At 31.7% G+C, this 21136-nt stretch overlaps 2 protein-coding genes across 2 annotated transcripts in view; one reads left to right on the top strand and one right to left on the bottom strand.

Moving 5' to 3' along the window:
- LOC132696409 (uncharacterized) overlaps positions 1-12962 on the bottom strand; it is a 32839-nt gene extending 19877 nt beyond the window's left edge. Inside the window, exon 1 of the mRNA XM_060661225.1 lies at positions 12874-12962. The gene's annotated coding sequence lies outside the window, so the exon portion shown is untranslated. The remainder of the gene's footprint in view (positions 1-12873) is intronic.
- Positions 490-6459, top strand: LOC132696419 (cilia- and flagella-associated protein 298). Its single transcript, XM_060661235.1, has 3 exons — positions 490-908; positions 2844-3100; positions 5742-6459. Exons 1-3 carry the CDS (start codon positions 518-520, stop codon positions 5976-5978), a joined length of 885 nt encoding a protein of 294 aa, XP_060517218.1. The 5' UTR covers positions 490-517; the 3' UTR covers positions 5979-6459.
- Positions 12963-21136: the final 8174 nt, after the last annotated feature.

Here is a 21136-nt window from a genome sequence, read left to right as displayed (position 1 = left end):
CCTAAGTGACTTAAGAAATATACACTGGTGTAAACAGTTGATTCATTCATCGATTTAACACAGTGACATACACACATTAAAAAATATATAATAATAATAAATAATAGATTATGTCCTTTACCTATCGTCAGTGTATCTAGAAATTTCAAATGGCTTGTTTTTTTTTGGATTGTAAATTGTATTGTAGAATAAGTATGTCTGGCTTTAAGTTTTTATTTAGAGCCAATATAATTAACCAAGTTTTTAATTTACACTAGGTCTTAATAAGTATTCAAATAGGTGACTTATTGATACACATATTTATTCCGTCAGCGCACGATCAACGTCTCGAATTTTATATTTCTTTATTGTTCATTGTTACTGGTAAAATCGTTGAAAACTTATTTTACTCAGTCGTTATGACAGCCGGTACAAAATCTAAAGGAAAGTGCACTACAGTTTCCTTGGTGACGCGATTGCGTTTTGTCAATTAAATGCCAGTGTGTTGCTGTCCCTAAAGAGGTCTTTTTTTAACACAATGGTGATTATACATATAAAACACAAAGATCAGAATCAGTTTCTGTTCGAGACAACTCTGAAGATGTCCGTCGACGAGGTAGTCAAATCCATTGCTGCAATTTATAACGGCAGATTGAAGATTCAGCGCGTGTGCATGGAAATAGAAGAATTGGCTAAACACGGAACTCTTCTACCACCTGAAATTCTGGGTTTAACCGACGAACAGGTGGAGGAGATGAATTTGAAGGACGAGTGGGGCGAGAAGTGCATACCTAGTGGAGGATTTGATTTTAGCAAGGATCCTATTGGAAGAAGAAACGGAAAAGCACCTAAAAAAGAAATGGGGGATATTTTGCATAAGGCTATAAACGAAGCGAAGGAGATGATTAGTAAAAATTTGATAGTGATGGGTGAGTTCTACTGCTACTGACGAATAAATTATAGTTTGATGAAAAATACACATTTTTTTGTATCTGTCTTACCTAAATATTTATTAATGCAATAGTTGTCACAGGGTTGGTCAAAGAAGGGAATGAATGATGTTCGGCTCACTCAATCGCGCTTTGCGCCATTTTCGTTCTAAACCGTGATCTAGATCTACACCCTTAACTCGTTTTTCAAAGAACATTTAATGGGATCTGGTAAAAATGACTGAACTGAAAACTGTCGAACTATTAGCCAACATGTTGGTTGTTCTACGCCGCTGCTCTTATTGGTTAAAGATAGGTTTTTAGATGACAGGTTTTATTGGTTGAAGCTGGGATTTGAAATGGCAGATCTTATTGGTTAAAAACAATCGCCTAAAAGAATTTTATTGACCCTTCTTAAAAAAAATTGCATATGATGATAATACAGAATCTTGAAGCTACCAAAGGGCAATGAGCAGAGGTAGACTAACAAATATTTTACAAAAATCAAATCGATTCATTATAGGATTTCCTTCCTAGTACATATATTTTTAATTTTCCAATAAAAAGTTATAGAAATTATTTTGGGTTCAAAATGAGATTCTTCATTCATTTGTTTTGTCCTTCATCCTTAAATTCAGTGCAACTTTAAATTTTGTGTCTTTCATTATTACGATTAGAATTTGAGTAAATTATTTATATTTGGTGGTGAGGATACACTCGCCGGGCAGGTGATGTCTCTTAGTAAAAATGGAAATCGTCTGATTTTTATCTATTTTTTGATAAATTTGGTCGAGTTTATTTTGCAATATTTAATCGGTACCAGACAGAGTCAATTCTACTGATAAGTATTAATAAAGAAAATGTTTGTATGTCGAAACGGGAAATCCGAAATTTCCACATTTACTTGAACAGTTTGGTCCGCCAATCAACGTCATCGGTAGATTTGATAAACTTCAACAAAAAACATTTGAATAAAAAACAAAAGACTATCGTTTTATAAATGGACTGACTATACGGGAGTTTCAAAACAAATGCGAACTTACGAAGGCGAATGATTGTTTAAATAAAGGGTAATTTGATATATAAACAACTATTAGGGAGATATCGCGCTACAAATATGGCCAAAAGATAATGTTTTTAAAAACGAAAATAGATAGAACAATTAAATAATCTCGAAGTATTATTGTAATAGAAACACACTTCTTGCAATTTTTTTATATTGTTTAAATGAATGGAGGGTATTGAATTAGACTACCCCGACATTGTTTCCATAGGCTACCAGCCATTAAAAATTATTTAGTAGTAATCAATCAAACAAAAAAATTTGGTTTGTTGGATATACAGGGCACATCATAATAAGATGCTAATTCTTATATACTTAAGAAAAAAAGTTTATATCGATGTTGGTTCCCAATTGCTTTCTATTTGATGTTGAAAAACACCCCGTATACATTACTGCAAGCACATGCAACACAAAAAATTTACCAATAAAAAGATGTTTGTTACTGATATGGAGGCGGACAAGGCTGTTTATTTTCTCTTTCAAATGAGTAGTAGGGTTCCTTCATTCCCAAAAATAGTCAAAATATACTTAAATATATACATAAATATATAACTTATAACTTTAACTTAAATTAATATACAACTAACCAACCTCATAGTTTTAAGAACGATTAAAATTATTTCACAAAGTATCCTCTAGCAAAAAATCTGTTGTCAGTATTATGACAAAGAATAGAACACCCGGCCTCTAAATAAAATTTTCCTTATAAAATTAATATTCGCTGCATGACCGGAATCATTCCAGTTTGAATTCATTGGTTCAAAATTTTCCTTTTGCTTTTATCATTGGAATGTATCTCGCTTAAATTTTAGTAGCGTTGTTTCGAATTACACCTGCAGTAAAATATTAAATAGTACCATATCTATGGATAGGGAAGTGCTTAACAATGAAAATCGTCCAAGAAGCCCTCAATATCTTGAAAGGAGCAGTTCTCATCGTCTACCCGATGAAATTGCCTCCACACGACGTGATCCGTATGGAATTTGAGAACGTTGAAGACTTGACCGGTACTCAGGCCTCTTTGGATGTTATCGACCCAAGTACGGCACAGCTATGGTTCAGTGGAAAGGAAATGTATCGCGACGGGAAAACTGTCGGTGATTACGTGGGGAAAATAGAATGCTGCAAAGTAAGTAAACATCTAAAATAAGTTTTTCTATTCCCTACTCTAAAATTCGCAATTAAGCACTTATCGGGCGTGCGGAAAGTGATAGTTTAAGACAATGATGGTGGACCTGTCACCTGATGATCAGATTTTAACGTGCCACACACGAACCGTTTTATCAGAGACTACACTAACTTAAAAGAGATGTCCGCGTACTTAATTTGTCGCAAAAAAATCTGTCTGCTACTAGCTAAAATCTTTCAATGGAATTCAATTTTGACAAAAGTTTTAGTGAGATCTTTATCCTTTCTGTCCAGGAGAAATATAAATTATAAAAAGTGTTTGAGTATTATTGAAATATATCTTATGACAAAGACTTTGTGTACTATAACTATAGAATATCGAAGGAAATTGGTGGAAAATTGGTAAGTTTTGGTTGATGGATGGATGGATGGTATTTACCTGAAATTTGATTGCACTTCCAATATATTAGGTCAGAACTTCATAACCTTCATTCTTGAAATTTTTGTGAACGGAACCAATTGATTTTATTTTCCACAGAGCACTTTTATAAATTTCTATAAATTCTGTTGAAAACTCTTTTCTTATGAAACGGGTATTCCCGCTGTTAGTCATTTTATGTCATTTTTAACCTTCACACAAAACTATATATTCATGGTAACAAGAAAATTAGCGTTCGTATTGTAATTCTCAGATAAATCGCAGCATGATTAAAAAAGATGTTTGTGACTGCTATTCACTTACGCTTTTAAATTAATTTAGTTCAGACAGCAACTCACTCATTCACACACCCATTGTCATTTCCACCAAACAATTATGAATTTTTAACCTCAAAAAAAAAATTTTAGATCGTCATACCGAGCCTATTGTTATCAAATAATCTAATAAAATTTTATACATGTTTAGTTTTAAAACTACTCAAATAGCTAAGCTTAGCTCTGGTGCAAATGAGTATTAGTGGCCCGCGAGCTGGTACTAAAAAAAATATGAAAATAATTTGAGTCACGTCTCAAACGTAATATTTGCTACGGTACACTCCAAATCGCTAACAAATGTGGCATATCGTGCCGCTGAAGAGGTTCTTGATACCTAAAATAGTTATATTTTCCTTAGGAATTCAATGATAATCGTTTTTCAAAACAGATTTTTGTAGAATAGGAATCATTTTCGAGTAATTTCTGGTCGCTGAAGCAACTAGAATTGCTTTTCAGTGAAATGTGTGAAATGTGGTGATTTGTGATCCCGACTAGGTAAAAAGAATTAGCGGGTCATGGTCCGACAAAATCGGATAGGGGCGAAATAATAAAATTGTACGCGAAGTTAGGCCCTTAATAATAGGCGAATAGACTCTCTGTTGCTCCCCAGTTGATCCAGCCAAGCCCGATTTCCTTACGGTGCCCTTGGAAGCAACCCCAGCCCCGCTTGGTTAGAAGGGGTGATTTAACCCAAATCCCTGGCGATGTACAGAATAAGGATACTCTACACGATTAAAACGGGTATGCAGTATACTGAAAAGAAAAATTCGCCCTTTCGCAGTATCCGGATTTCAAAATTGTGTTTAGACTCATCTCGCTATATTTAACGATGGTAACCGAATCATTACGCAACTCATAAAAACTAAAGCTTCAGTGTGATGAGATCCAAGTGATACGGTAATTTTCGATAGAGCGGCTTTTCTGTAGAACGTAAAATCAGAGTAAAGGTAAAGAAAGAATTGTTATGGGATTTCTACAGTTACCCAAATATCAAAGATGGAAAAGAAAGCACTCTATATGCCATGCAAATATGTCACTGTGATGTGTGACTGTGATTGACTCTGTAAGAAACACTTTTGTGTTTGTACATTTCGACAGTTCTAGAGAAAGATTAGGTTATCTTCCTCAGAAGTGCATTCAACAACATGGAGAAGCCTGACGGATTCATGTTGCTGTAAGTAAATGTCATATACAGTGCTAAAAAGATTGTGACAGAGCACTGACGGTGATGAACTGTAAAAGCTTGGGCTTGCAGTGCTCTGCAAATTCAAGTAAACAAAATTGCAATTCATGCACTGGATGAAAAAATATCAAATGCGCTGCCTAGATTACATGCATTTTTGAAATGCCTATTCGTGAACCACACCTGCTCGCTACAGAGAACAAGCAACGAAAGGAGATGCACTTGCCAGCTCAATTTCAATGCGCGCCTACACTACTTCTTTACCTATTTAGTTAAACATCATATTTGAACATAGCTTTCCGAAGAGACAGGAAAATGACTAAACTTGCGCAACTTTTTGGTTTTTATGAGTTGCGAAGCAGTTCGGCCAGTAAATATAGTGCCCACCAAACCTCTGAGTCGAATTGACTTAAAATCAATTCTAATCGCTTCAGGTTCCAAAAATTACTCACTAAGGAATCCTGTTTTACAAAAATCTTCCATAAACTAACTCGAACTTACTTCGAAAGAAAACATTATTTGATATCTAGGGAATAGTTGGAATAGAAACCAATAGATTTTAGGTACTGCTCCAACTATAATGATTGTAGGAAAAGTACAGTATGCGAAAGTTCTTCAGTCAGACGGTTATTTAACACTCGCTCCGCTCATGCCAAACTAAACTCGTGCCTTTTATCAAACTTGTTGCATAATACTACTATTTTAGGTTATTATAAAGTTGACTAAACGGGGAGAGGGACCACCAGGCAGGGAGCCAATCATGACCGAGGAAGAAAGGAAACAACTGATGTTGCACTCTTATAGACGTCAAGAGGAACTAAAGAGATTGACGGAAGATGACGACGATGAGTATTTAAACTCCGAATGGGCGGACGGCGCCAATTTGAAGAAATCCTTCCACGGCTTGCAAAATATATCCTGGCGAGTGGGGAGAAAGTGTTGAACTTTTTTTTTGTCAATTAGCATGATCGATCAGCGCCTTATCAGTGTACATACAGCATCGAATTTGTTAATGTTTTTCTCATTGTCCTAGGCCTAATCTTATCGATTCGTGATGCGTTACCTTGTTTACCGAAATTCCTGAATTACTCGCGACCCAAATTGCTGCAATTGCGTAGTTTTGTGAAAGTGTAAAAAAAAACTGTATTTGTTTAAGATTTTGGAGGCCATTAATTTTTTTAACTAAATCGAAAATTGACGGAAATAGATAATATTTAATGCTTAGCCTGGCGACGCCAATCCTTGGCACGATTTTGTTAGAACTGGAGCAGAGACACCATACAGCGTGTTTCATTATGGCTGGCACCGTTTAAGCTAGATATAGTAGATTCCTTAAAAAGGTGATGTAGTAAAATAGCTTAGTGAACATAAATAGAAATGTTAATTACTATTTTGTAAAACAAAATTGTCCCAACAACAGGATATTTTGCTTCAATATACAATGTAAATATGCAAAATTAACATTTTGTTTAATTAAATGCCTTTCATAATAAAAAATATTGTAGAACAGATCTTTATAAGTGTGCCGACGTGAACTCTTTAATGGCTTTTTTTATAAGCTACAGTCATATACAAGGTAAGAGTAGACCGAATTTGCCAATAAGATGCTATTTTTAACAAGATTTAATATTTGTTTTATCACATTGAAAAACCAAAATTTTGCATTTTTTGGTAAGAAAATACAATTGTTATCTAAAATTAACAAGACAGGAACAATTATTCAAAATTCATCGAAAATATGAGTTTCAATAATTTTACACAAAGATTTACAGCATTAACGGGTTGAACCATCTTTTCGACCGATTCTGTATATGGAAAAATGTATCCCAGTTGAACTGCCCATGAGGGGAAGTGCTGAATGCACAAACCCCAATTTTAAGTCGTGGTGATGATCTTTTCCGGATATGACGAACCGGTTGATGAACAAAAATTTTAATTTTCCGGAAGTCATTCCTGATGATTTTCATCGAAAAAACAGATTTATATGCAGAGTCACACAAAAAAATTCACTTTCACTTTACTTTCGTTCTTTTGACTTTACTTTATTTTTGTATTATTGATCCGTATATGACCGAGACGTTACTCAGTTTGTATTTGCACAACACATTTTCCTCACCTTTTATTTGAAATTATTTTGCCAGCAAAGTATATTGATTTTTATAAAATTTAAAAAATAGTGAAACTTATTATTCAGTTATTTCATTTTGATTACCTTAGTTATGGTTATATTAAGAAAATAGTTCATAAATGAATGTGGCGAAGTCAATAAAAATCCTTTTACGAAACGAAATTGAACTTTAAAAAAATGCATAAACAGAAACCTGACAGGTAAGGCATAAATGGACTATATAAAACCCATTTGTTAGTAATCGACCTCAGTGTGAAGAACTATCCAAACTACCAATGAACTTCCTCCTTTAGGGGAGGAAGAGCAAAGATGACGTTTATACTGGTCATCAAAGAAAATGACGCCCCGCATATAAAATAGACACATTAATATTATTAACAAAAAATTTATTTCCTTCATTTTAGATATTCGCCAGAGCAAAAAACAAAGAATGCATTCGTCTGCCAGTTCAAGACTGGGGGTTTTTGGAAAATAACGTGATATTTTCGATACATATATTCAAGGTTAAAGAAGATAAGCAAAAAATTTACGATACATCTGTTTAACCTTATTTTTTATTGAATGATAAACCGGCTATCGGAATCACATCAGTTGCCAATTGCATATCAACGGAAATCACCATTCGTTTTATCCTACTTCAATATTGCGTTTTGCAACAAATTTGTTAATGTAATAGGGAAATAGAAACGAAAACTCTTCTATATTCAACAATATTGTATTTTTCAGTAAATAAATTACCTATCGCGGGGATAAAGATACAGGACCAAAGATAAAAAATGACATAGTCTATAGGCTTCGCATGATATGAATGATCTAGCAAAAACAGGTTTGGTTAGTTTTGGTTAGATACCTACATAAAAACGAAGAAAATATTTTTATGACAATTTTTGCTTGCACATTTAAAAGTACTGGCATTTTTTGAATAACATATAACAAGAGGGGTTATTATTAATAAGAATTATTGATTTGTTGCACATTTTAACTGCATCTATTTTAATAATCGACGTCACCGGCCACTAAAAACTGCAAACAACTTCGAGTTAGCTTCCTCGTAAACCGTTACTTTGATTTTAATGATTTTTTTTTAATTTTATATCCTTTGTAATGATGCTATGTTAGATTTTTTTTTGTCCCATCAGTTTCTCTGTGCTAAACCTTTTTTTTAATTTGAGTTATGGGAAATGAAATACAACTTTATGCAAATTTTCGCCACCAATTTAAATCAATTTTTGAATATGCATTTGTTATAAATTAATTAAATCTTATCAAGTTTTGAATTTTGCGTTCTATTAATTAATTAATTATGAGTCAGTTAGTAGTTAACTGCAGCTTATGTATTAACAATGAATTTTAGGTTTATTTACGGCTGCCACGGTTATACTATTGTATTGTTTGTTTTTTATGCTACAATAGTATTTTATTGATTTATAAATTAATATATTAAAATACAATTGCCACACTCGGAATAGAAGAATAGAAGTTTGAGGCAGAAATATGAGTTCAAACATAAGTGATTTTTTTACACCTCTTGCCGCAATAAAATTACTGATCAAAAATTTTGTGGTGTGGTAAAATTATAGAAAGATTTTGTCTTTCAGTTGAATTGTGTTACAATTTCTTAACGGATCTGTGGAATTAACTCTAAAAGTGGAAAAAATATGGCCCAACAAATACAAAGTTTAATTCCATTTACCTCCACTTTAGGCAGTCAACATATTAGCATAACTTGCAATACATAGAAATAAATATTTCTAAAAAAAAAGTATTACGTTCTAGAATTGGACTTGTGGGGAAATCAAAGCACATTCTCGGTAGTTCTGATGATGTATCTGAAATTGCGAAAATCGATTTGAATTTAATCACAAGATTTCATATTATACTCCAAGAATTATCATCGGAGAAAGTTACATTATGCCCCTTACCGCTCATAATTCATCAGTCTTAAATTATAGACTCTTTTATTTTAACAATGGAGCAATTGTGTGAATAGGCATTCAATAAATACAGAAAGAAGATTTAATTTACCAGTCTTAAATTATAAACTCTTTTCTTTTACCAATCGGACAACTGTGTGAACAGGCAAAAAAATAAAGCCATTAAAAGGTACAGATTATATTTTTCAAGAAATGATTATACCCAAGATTATTTAAATCGCTTTCTAGTTAGTCTACACAGACCCGCTTATTTCCAACCTTAAGAAATTGTCACCAAAAAAATTATAAACAATTTTTCCTGAAGCGCTTAATTTATTGAAATTTTGTGCAAGTAATTTAAACTAATGAAAGAATGAAATATCTATTTCTATCTTGGGACAACAACGAACAACTTCCCTCTTTAAAATAAATTTTAATTTTATACAGTATTTATTTTTGTTCATGTCACTATTTAAAAAAATAGCTATCTAAAGCAATTTAAAACATATCCGGAACTAGTTTGACGTGAACAAGAGAACACATTCGGGAGTCGTTCTGCGGAAATTGCATTATACCAGTAGTACCATTCACAGGATGTCTTAATGTGCCCCAGGAAACATTATATGCTAATGCTGCCTACGACCCAAGTGTTTTTTAAGTCGGAGTACCCAGATTGGTTTCAACTGTGCCGAATATGTTTAGTCTGGCAGAAGTGAGCTTATCTACACAAGAAATATGAGCCCATCAGAAATGTACGTAAAAGTTGTTAAGTAGCGAATCGACCGAAAATTTCTTTGGATATCGTAATTACAATCACATTGAATATCATGAAGTTAGTTTGTATTATATGGGGTGTCTCATGTCTCACAGCCCTAACTTGATATTATAAACAGAAGGGCGAAAAAATTAACAAAACTTTATATAATCAAGGTATACTAGACAGTTTTTCTATTATCCCATTATAATTATACTTAACTTACATTACAATGTTTCAAAAGTCAGGTTTTTTAAAAGGTATCCGCATGTATGTTATTAAAAATTAAAAATGCATGTTTATCAAATTTTAAAGAGAGGATTTTTCGGTTTTAATAAGTATTTTTCATTTACTAATAATAATACTCTAAACCTAATAAGAAGACGGTTATTTTGTATCGAATTAGGTACGGATCACTTTGTACAGGGTGACCAAAAAACCTGACAAAGTACGGTCTCTCAAAAGGTATCCACCATCGAGACGTAAGAGACCGCAAAAAGTTTTTCAAAAATTTTAAATATACCAAAAAAATATATGCTAGCGAAAGTTTGGCAAAATTCAGCTGCTCAAAAATTTATTCAGTACTATGTACTTTTCGCCTAAATGATTTTTCTTTCACAAATTTTACCTATTGGCTACATTTGCATTTGCGTTACATTTACCTATATGACCGATTATTACAGCGCTGTTTATTTTTATTAATTAGTGTTTATTTAAGGTACAATGATTACAGTTCATATATTCATCTCATCAAAAGTATTATTAGTTGAAATTAAAAAAAAAAACGTGTAGTAGCATAATAATCAATATGCGTGGGAAGGGCATAAAGTATTTGACGAGTAGTCCCATGGAGGATAGAACAAATGTCTAAACTTTTCAACAATACTGAAAATTTTATCAGCTAACTTGTATTTGTTGCACATACAAGTAATGCTTTAGTAGTATATTATCGAATAAGTCTAATAAACGCCACTTTAGTCAAGACTTTAATTTGGCGCGAGCCGAGCGACTGCTTAATGAACCGGTGACGTTTTCATACCCTACTTTTCATCCGACTATTAATTTTTGCATTGATTTTTGCAAAAAAAGCACGAATACATTTACTGACTGACTTATGACATGACAAATAAAAACCCTCAAATTTATTATCAAAAGTAAAATCTATTGAAAACTTTAGTTAACGTTAACGTTAAGTTAACGTCTTGAAGTGACAAATACATACGTCGTACGTCTGACCAATGCATAATTTGGTATTTTAAAACAGAAAAAAAGAATCTCTTCAAAATACGATATTCCATCCAATCCAATCCATTGGCCCTCGCAAAGTAAAAAGTAAAGTTTGGAACATTTTTTAAAGGACGCGTAATTTAAAAGCCACCTTAAATCGCTTTTCAAAATAGTTTTCGCTTTTCTTTTATATCGACGAAATACCAATACATACACTAACCATTTTTGAGGTGGTAGAAACATCAAATGTTCAGTCAAAAGTGTTTAGTCAAAATTTCCCAGTGAGTGTTTTGAAAATTCTGAATTACCTTTGCTAATCAAGAATAAAATAACATTTTCCCTCTTTTAAGCAGGGATATCAAACAAAAAGCAGTTTGCTATTCTATTTTTATCTACTTTTTGTAAGTTCGGCACTTTTCAGCACCCAACTTGAAATATTAAAGAAACAAAGTTTGATAAAAAGGCTACCGAAAAGTGTTTGATCTGAACCCGCACGTGACGTAAATCAGGCTAAAGAAAATGCTGTCAATTATTTTACTTTACATTATTTAAATTTTTCAATTAATCAATTTTTTAAACCGGGTTTATGCAAAATTTTCTTATATAAACCATAGTTTTAAACCAACGACAACCTAAAATGGTTTTTGTTTAATGCTCTTGACTCCAAATAAATTTCAATAACTCAATGCCAATGCTAAATGATATTTAAAATCTACATTGTTCGTTTGTCATTTTTAATTCATTAATTATTGTTATTATTTTTTCATTAAAAAATGGGTTTATCCAACCAACCAAAACTAAACAATTTTGAATTGTTTAAAAAGTAAAATGTATAAAATTTGCGTTTTATTTAGTAAATGCCGGATAATTTCACATTAACAACCAGTAAAGGGAGAATGTTTTTTTGAGTTTTAAATACCTAAATTACTTATTTGACTATCGAATTATACAAAAATCAAGATAGCAATAACGCCATTTCAGAAAGTCGAAAATAATTTTCAACATTTTCGCTTGGCGGATTTTCTTAATATATTACGCTAATACTGTACCGTCCCTCGTTGCCCTTACTAGGACAACGCATGCGAAAAACACATTGCCCAATAATTTATTTCGTAAAATTAAATAAATTTGAACGTCATTTTTCAAACGCAACCAAATAATTGCAAATAAGATATGAAGAATATCTGGGTCAACTTTTAGTTTTGTCCTGTATAAGGTGATCCAAGCGATAACATCTTACGGTCAAATTTGACAATTTTTTAAGACAAATACCGTGACTTCCGATGAATTCCGTTTTACCAGGAATAATTTTTAACACGGTAAACAGATTATTACATTTTTCAATTTTTTGGAAAATTCCACGTCCAATCGTGCCCCAGATATAAAATTTGGACAGTTTTAAATTTTTTTCTAATGATGCTGCTTCCAAAAATAAAAAGGCGACTTATTAAGATTAAGTTAACTGAAATAGAAATATTAATTTTTGAATCTGAAAAAAATGTATTATCTCTGTCTATTTTGAAAATTGATGAGGCTCTTTTCCTTGCAGAAAAACCTCAAAAATTGACGTCACATGATATCCTCAAGTTAATTTTCCCCATCTTGAAAAATGTTGAAAAGGAAAAGGCTTGGTCATTTTCTTGTATCACCTGGTATATAGTAGAGCCGAATTTAAATAAATTATATTAAACTTAAAATTTATTCCACAAAATATTTACAGCAAATTATATTACTCATTAATAGTTTAACTAAATCCAAAATTTCAGTATTTGCATTACTTTTCGTAAATAGACGAAACAGGACAAAAGCGACGTACCTTAAACAAAAGATAGTGTACAAATCGATTCGATCGGCTGATAACGAAAAATGCACGCACACACTCACAACCGGTACCGATTTTGTAGGTTCTGGTCTGGCAATGAACAATTTGGCTGATACCGGTGGTCTATATATGTATATAATATCTTAGATAACGCTTACTGAAATTGCTGTTCAGCAATTTTATATCGCACTCATTGTGCCATTTTGGTCAACTTGCGTTTTGCTGCACAAAGAAGAATGGTCTTAGATACTAGCTTATAATTACATATTCATGGCTAAATGGGCTCACAAGGAATATACTATACTTAAAAAGTGTTTTTATTTTTTTGACATTCATGAATAAACACCTATTCTACAAAATATTCATCTACAAAATATTATTCATTTAATTTAAACGCGTTTCTGTGACAGCAACGTGACTGCCAGAATTGACAAGCGTCAAAATACATCCGCTCGCTCCTAAATCCATGACTAAAGTATCGGAAACACCCGAAATGGCTCGCAACAGTGAGTAACGAAGCTGACATCTTTAACCGAAACTTTCCACATACGAAGAAAAAAAAGTTTTCAGATTTCCTTGCGAACCCAAACACTAAATTTTAATTTGATTTAATTAATATTTTTAATTTAGCTATTAAAATATATTTTTGATAAAGGTGTTTATAAAATGTCAAAAGTCAAATCCGAACGAGCTATTATTCGGTTGGCGAAATAAGTGAAAAGAAGATCGTGAAAGGTATTTTCGGATTTTTAAGAAGATCCCCAAAGTTACTTTTTATAAAACTTCTGGATTCCTCCTGCGTCGGTTTTTGCTGAGTTGAACTTGCTGACGTTTCGCCAATCATCCTGTTGGCTTCTTCAAAGTTTGACTGAAACTGAAACCAACAGGATGATTGGCAAAACGTCAGTCAGTTCGACTCAGCAAAAACCGATGCAGGAGGAATCCAGAAGTTTTGTAAGAAGTACTAGAGTAGCCTGTGGAAGTTTCTTTGAAAATCCTCAAAGTTGTAACCGGCATTTTACATTTTTAAAGTGGTTTTTCGCTGATAGCCACCAAGTAAATATACTAAAAAATATCTACTTTTTCTTCTACGGTTTAAGGTAAAGTGGTAGGGTAATTAATTAATAGCTGTAACACTTGGCCTCGTTGGAAAGTGTATTTATCTTTTCATCGAACCCATCTGATCTGTCTTTGAATTCTTAGTGATGCCACTAGAGCACGTCTTTTGACAAAATATCAAAGAATTGCAATATTCTTTAAAAAATAAATTCAATAATATAAATAAAAATGTATTGAGATGATACTTAAATAGGCTAGTGGCAACTAGCCTATCATATCGAAGAAAGAATATTGAGTGTTCTTAAAAATTTTAAAATACTATTTTTTTTTAATATTTAATAACAACATTGCTTCAAAAAAGGAGCAATGCTCAATATGCAACTTCAAGGCGAAACAGAATACGAAGAGTAGGTCAGAAACGAAACATAAATGCCTAAAATTAAATATAAAAGTAAACTTCTACAGAAAATGTAATTTTTATTTGTTGCACACATAAGTGAGCCCTATTAGCTTTTTACAAATGTCGAGATGGTTGCGGTCTATTTGTCTGGGGCGTTAGTTTAAATCTGCTTTTATGGTGTAACGATGCTGTCAGAAACGTTTATTCTGATTTCAGTTGGAGCATATAGGAGACGAATGAGAAGAAGTTATTTTTTCAGAAATTTGGAATGACTTGTAAAATTAATAGTAGAATAGATTAATTAAAAACTTAAAAGACATAAAGATAAAAAAACATTTAAAGTCTAAGGCTAATATATAGTGTGGCCTACTCGTGCTAAACTGAATTCATCATATTTATAACAAATTCTTGTGAAATGTAATTCCCAAGTACAATTCGCAGATAATGCGCTTTGTTACAGAGTAGCCAATCTACAATTTTTTTTATAAAAAATTAAACTGCGATGCACTAGGAAGCCGATATTGAAATTGTCCGTTTTTTTAGGTGAGTGTATAATTTGATTATGTATTTGTTTTCCCTTCCAGACGTATTCTTAATATTTCGCTATTCCTTACACTAGCATATTATGCCATACATGTTTTTTTTTTAAATTTTGAACAATAAATACTTTTATGATTTGAAAATTATAAAATTAAAGGAAAGACAAATAACAATAACATCTTAATAGCTTTTTAAAATTTGATGAACACTAAATTTTGTTGCTTCGATATTTTATTCTAATTATAGGATATCGAGATACGATTTTCTCTTTATATATCATATCACTTAATTTTAATGAAAAAAAAAAGTCGTTTCATGGCATTTAATTTTTTTAGATATTGATGGAGAAATAAATGATTTTTAAAATCTGTTGATTTGTTTTTCAGTTACAACTGTTTATTTAGAACAACATTGAATCACCCTCCACCATTTAATCTAAATAGATGGATAAAAAGATGTCAAACTAAAAACAATCGAATAAAGGCCAGCTTTAAAAAGCGTGTAATTCTTTAACCTAACTATGAAATAGTGACTACACGCATTAAACGACAGATGTATGTATTCAAGATTATAGCATATTATGTTCGATCTGTACCTGTACTTTATATATAATTTAACTATTGGCTTAAATGATGGCTTAAAAGATTCGAGACAACTATTATAAGTTGTATTCCTCTTTTGTTCCTTTTTTTATTGCTGTTTTAACTGAACCAAGTAAGACTATTTTGGCAAATTTTTTACTAGATTTTTTGAAGATAGTAAGGGTAATTTATTTTTACATTAGTGTTTTTTTTCCCTATAATTGCTCTGGTCCTGTCTGTAATGGAAATTAGATATTTTTTAATTCAATCCAGTGAAATATCTATTCCCACAATTCTCTATTTAGTTATTTACACAAACTAAAAACCAGAAAAGTGAACGTAATTTTTATTTCCCTTTCCGGACATTCTCAAGACATTGACGTTTATATTTTAAAATGTACCGTCTATAACATATTTCGCCTTGAATCGGAAATCGCCACGAATGCAAAGTATTGTGAAATGTAATCTGGCTTATAAATGCGTATCACCGTGTTAGTTTGAACGAGATTTATTACTTACCAATCTTCTGGATTCCCCCTGCATCGGTTGTTTATATATCAAACAAGTTTGAGGAGAAGGAATCCAGAAGATTTGTAAATAGTATTAGAGCAGCCTGTGGAAGTTCCTTTGACATATTGAACCAGACTTTTTCTTATCTAATGTTAAATGGAATATAAGATAGTTGTCCGAATGGAAGTCAATGATAAGCTTTGCAAAGTAACAAGCGCAAAATAATTTAGCGCTTGTACAAAAGAAAAAAATGCAAAAGTTAACATAATTCTTGTTTTATCATGTGAAATCGATTTTGCCAGAGAGATTTTACCGAAGAGATGGTCTTAGACTCCAATCAATACAATACATACAATCAGTTCAAAAAAATCAATGCTTCCGAGGTACTCCATATGAAACTTTGGAGACTTTTTACCACACAAATTATAATTTTTTATTACTTAATGGTTGTTCATAATTTAACGAAGAATTTTTTAAATGTGCTCAGGTGCTAATCGCGAGCTCGTAAGCGCCAAGCAATATATTTATAAAGTTCTTATTGTACAATTTGTCCTGTCTGTAATAATGCTAAGGCTCTACTAAAGTCGAAACATGACTATTTTAATTATTATAAAGGGATTAAGAAAGTCGCAGGAACATACAAAAAGTAAAAAGCTAATTTACTAAAAAATGAAAGTGAAAAAATATTCATTGGAATAAAGGAAAAGCTCAAGACTTGAAAAAAATACATGGAGGAGCCTTTTGGAGACCATAATCTAAAACGTCGAATTGATCAGCGAATAAGAGAAAAACGGATCCAAGTCCCAATCTCTAAACAGTGTGCGGATTATCGTACAATAAGTGTCTCAGGCATACTTTCAAAGCGTTCTTCAAAATGATCCATAACAGAATATATAAAAAATTGGAACAGGATATCAGCGAGACGCAGTATGGTTTTCGAGAAGTTTTTTTTTGGGGAAACAATATACCTTAAATATACTGGCATCGACAGACATCAGGATCTATACATATGCTTTTTAGACTATAAAAAAGCTTTTAATAAAGTTTTGAAATCGAAAATCTTACAGTACTTAACTTACAATAACAGTAAAGACCTTAGAATTATTACTGATTTATCAGGGCAGTGTTAAAAATATTATATATATATATATATATATATATATATATATATATATATATATATATATATATATATATATATATATATATATATATATATATATATATATATATATTTTCACGTATTGATTCACGGATGGAAAAATGTGATGACACTATATTCCGGGATATCATCCGTTCGCTCGTTGAACTCCGACTGGAATCCTGCATCCGACTGGAATCCTGCAAATCCTGCATCCGACTGAAATCCTGCAGACGTTTCGCCAAAATCTCACTTGGCATCTTCAATGCTCGCGCTCCGAAAACACTTCGAACACAGAGTGTTCAGATGCCAAGTGAGATTTTGGCGAAACGTCTGCAGGATTCCAGTCGGATGCAGGATTTAGAGTGTTCGAAGTGTTTTCGGAGCGCGAGCATTGAAGATGCCAAGTGCGATTTTGGCGAAACGTCTGCAGGATTCCAGTCGGATGCAGGATTCCAGTCGGAGTTCAACGAGCGAACGGATGATATCCCGGAATATAGTGTCATCATATATATATATATATATATATATATATATATATATATATATATATATATATATATATATATATATATATTATGACAATTGGCTTTCATTAATTTAGACAGTAGATTAGTAGACTACATTTTCAATGATTTACATAAACACAGTAGATGGAAAAACATTATCTCGAAAGACTATGTATTTATCTTACAGTGCAGCTCACTACTGCAAAATCCTTTTTGATGTCTCCATAAAAGGTGATTTTATCTAGAAATATTGATGCAAATTATTAGTCGGAACCCAAGAACTTCCCAGACATCTTGATATCCACAACCAATTTTGACTTACTATATTTCAATTAAAATTTGTATAATTGAACAATTAAATTATTAGATAAGATATAATAAATAACACAAAAACATAAAAGAAATAATCTCGTTATGCTGTGCTTTGAATTTTTTTTTATTAGTATTATGAAAAAATTGCAAGAAACAAAAGGTTCTAAATAAAACACTCAATAAAAAAATATATTTTTTGAAACATTGCATAAGTTTTTCCTTAAATTTAGTTAAGAAGAATGATAGTTCTAGTCTAATTCTATCCCGTCTACTCATCCAGAAAGTGTGGTTTTCTAACAGTAATACATTCCTAATATTCACCGATTCACTCTAATCACCGTTAATCTAAGAACGTTTTGCAGAAAACGGACTTTAAAAATCAACTTGGCAATTACGCCCATTGGTGGTCATTGAAAAAACTTGACAATAATTTTCAGCATTTTCTTGAGACATGCCGTACCTCGCTGCCTTTACTGGAACACTCAGTATTACTGCAAATTATTTTGATTTATTAATTTTATCGCAACGGGTAATACCACTCCCACGATAGTAAGGTGCCATGTAAAAAAGCTAATATAAAGTCAACTCTAAATTCACTCTTAGATTACGTCCAATGACCGATAAAATATCTATGAACATATTAAAAGAAGTATCGCCAATAGTAGGCTACGGATTAGCTTCAACACGTGGAATATAAATCCTATAGTAAACTTCGAGGGAAACAGATAAGTATTTTCAATTCATTTGAGATCAAAATATGTAGGTCGCAATAATAAATGATATTAGCAACAAATACAATATTTCTAGGTAAAGTAGATCACGGTGTATAAAAGGCAAGCAATTGAACGTTTTTCCAAAGTTGTTATTTCCGGCAGCAAAAAGATCAAAAACATGAACGCCATCACAGAGAAACTTTAAGAATAATTTGACTAACCATGGAAGTTTAAAAATGCTAAGAACAAATTAAAAGGACTTAATTGAGAAACATGAAATGCTATTTAATATTATCTACATAATAGTATATTTAACCTTAATATTGTAGATAAGAAACACCCTGCACAATATTTAGACTAGTATTGACAAAATTATAGTTATTTTAATGTAATAAACAAAATACGTCAATGATACATACAAATGCTCAAATTATTTTTATTTTAAATAGAAGGAATTGATAAGTGGATAACAAGATAGTAGAAAAGTATAAATCGGTATAACAGTTAAAGTTTTTTGAGTATTAAAGATCCTTTGCGAAAAGGAAAGATTATTAACAAAGATCTGTTCCAAATGTATCTGTATCAAAAAAATATATCTACCAAATGCCGGATATCCACATCTCATCAAAAAAACAATAAAATTTCTAACGGAACATTTTATTATAGATTCGGAACTTTCACAAAACCATAAGTAACTTTTTTGTTGAAATCTACGAATACCATTACCCTACAGTTTTTAAAATAACAATTATGTTATGTATGTGGTAATAATTTTGTTGAAAATCTATAAGAAAATAAAGTTTTTACAATTTTTTACTCAAAAATTATGTACCATCAAGAGTACGGACAGTATCTTCGAACTTTTACAGTACTTTAGTCACTGGTTTGGGTGCGATCGGATGTTTTCTGACGGTCGTGTGACTCACAGTCAGTGACTCTATTGATGCTGATTTGCAAAAATATATGCAAAAAGTAATGGTCGTATAAAAAGTATGAAAGGCAAGACGTTGATAAACTTCTTTAATCAAGAGTTCAAATAAAAATAGTGACTTAAATGGCGTTTATATAAATTCTTAGTCAGAAACACATATTTTTCTTTTATTTTAGGCTATGGATAAATGGCGATAAGTGGTTATTCAGGTTAAGGAAAAAGTATTCTTTTTTGGATGTTAATGATGGCGAAAATACTTTGTTCTTAATTCAATTTTATCTCACTATTTTAATATATCCTTACATTCATCTTCCACCATTTTTCGTGCATCTAGTTAAATTTAAAGAAATAAGTGCTTTTATTATGACGACGGGTGTTTGTAATTGAGGAAATGTATGTTCTGCAGCCAATATCGATTTTGAGAAGCAAATTTTATTTAGAGACACTTGACTTTTCTTTGTCTTGTCCGTTAAATCTATTAGCAGAAAACTGTAATAATAATTTTTCAATTTGTTTGGCACTTTGTGAAATCATTTCAATAATTTATCCGCCCTTATTTGCAATATATTTTACCTAGAACCTAAGAACTTAAAGGTTATATCGAAAACGTCAGATAAATTGCAATGATAGTTTTCCATATTACAGTTTACGTTAGTTTTCGACTATAATCGTTCCTAAATTACTAAATTACTAATTTGTATGTAACAGAAAGACGAGTTTTGTGAATGAAAGTGATATGGCAGCGGCGTTACTACCGGAAATTTATTAGAATAATAAATTTTAATAATAATTATATGATGATGATTGAGATAACTATTTTAAGATCTCCTAAATCAAAACTTTTATAGAGGTAAATTGTACCAAATATTCTAATTTTAAAACAAAGTGCTATTTACAATACTTCATTGGTAAGTTATAGTATTTGTTATTTATTTTTCACAATCCACTATATTTATTCTCTCTTGAAAGAGAGTTTCAACATCTCTGATTTTTAAAGTGGTGTCTCTATTCGTTCTCTATTAGAAGTTCCGTTTATTTTTTGTAACGAAAATTCATTTCCTTAAATATCTACTTATCCATGTGTGTAATGATCCCTTTTTCACTTCAGACATTATTTTGCCCAAGGTAGGTATATCTTTTTTAAAACGAGTGTATTATTCTCCTGACGGCAGTCAGAAGTAATTTATAACAGTTTCTTTTCTTGCAATACTTCTTTTTAGTGACCTGATGCATAAGTCGATGTATTGTTGACTGTCCAACTCTAGTCATATTCGAACACATTTGAACTATTTCTGCCACTACGAATTTTTAGATTTGATGTTGAAGGCCTTTAAACACATTTAGAATAATATAATTTTTTTGTCAATCTGTTTCTCAGAAACTATACCTGATCCTAATTTTAATTTTAAACACTAAGAGACAAATAGATCGACTACCTCTGCAGCCACTCTCATATTTTGGTATTATTAGCCTAAGTCAGAATTATGACGGCAAACAAGCCCCAAACGTTAATATATTTTATTCTTTAAACTTTGGAAAAAGCAAGACACGGTTTGTTCTC

Source organism: Cylas formicarius, unplaced genomic scaffold (assembly GCF_029955315.1).
Source record: "Cylas formicarius isolate icCylForm1 unplaced genomic scaffold, icCylForm1.1 PGA_scaffold_10__41_contigs__length_53128322, whole genome shotgun sequence".
In the NCBI taxonomy this organism is placed as follows: domain Eukaryota; kingdom Metazoa; phylum Arthropoda; class Insecta; order Coleoptera; family Brentidae; genus Cylas; species Cylas formicarius.
This window is presented reverse-complemented; position numbering and strand designations above follow the sequence as displayed.

Coding starts and splice junctions, on each gene's coding strand:
- LOC132696419 (XM_060661235.1), top strand. CDS start 518: ATGGTGATTATACATATAAAACACAAAGATCAGAATCAGTTTCTGTTC. Junction 909..2,843: donor TAAAAATTTGATAGTGATGG/GTGAGTTCTACT, acceptor ATCTATGGATAG/GGAAGTGCTTAACAATGAAA. Junction 3,101..5,741: donor GGAAAATAGAATGCTGCAAA/GTAAGTAAACAT, acceptor CTACTATTTTAG/GTTATTATAAAGTTGACTAA.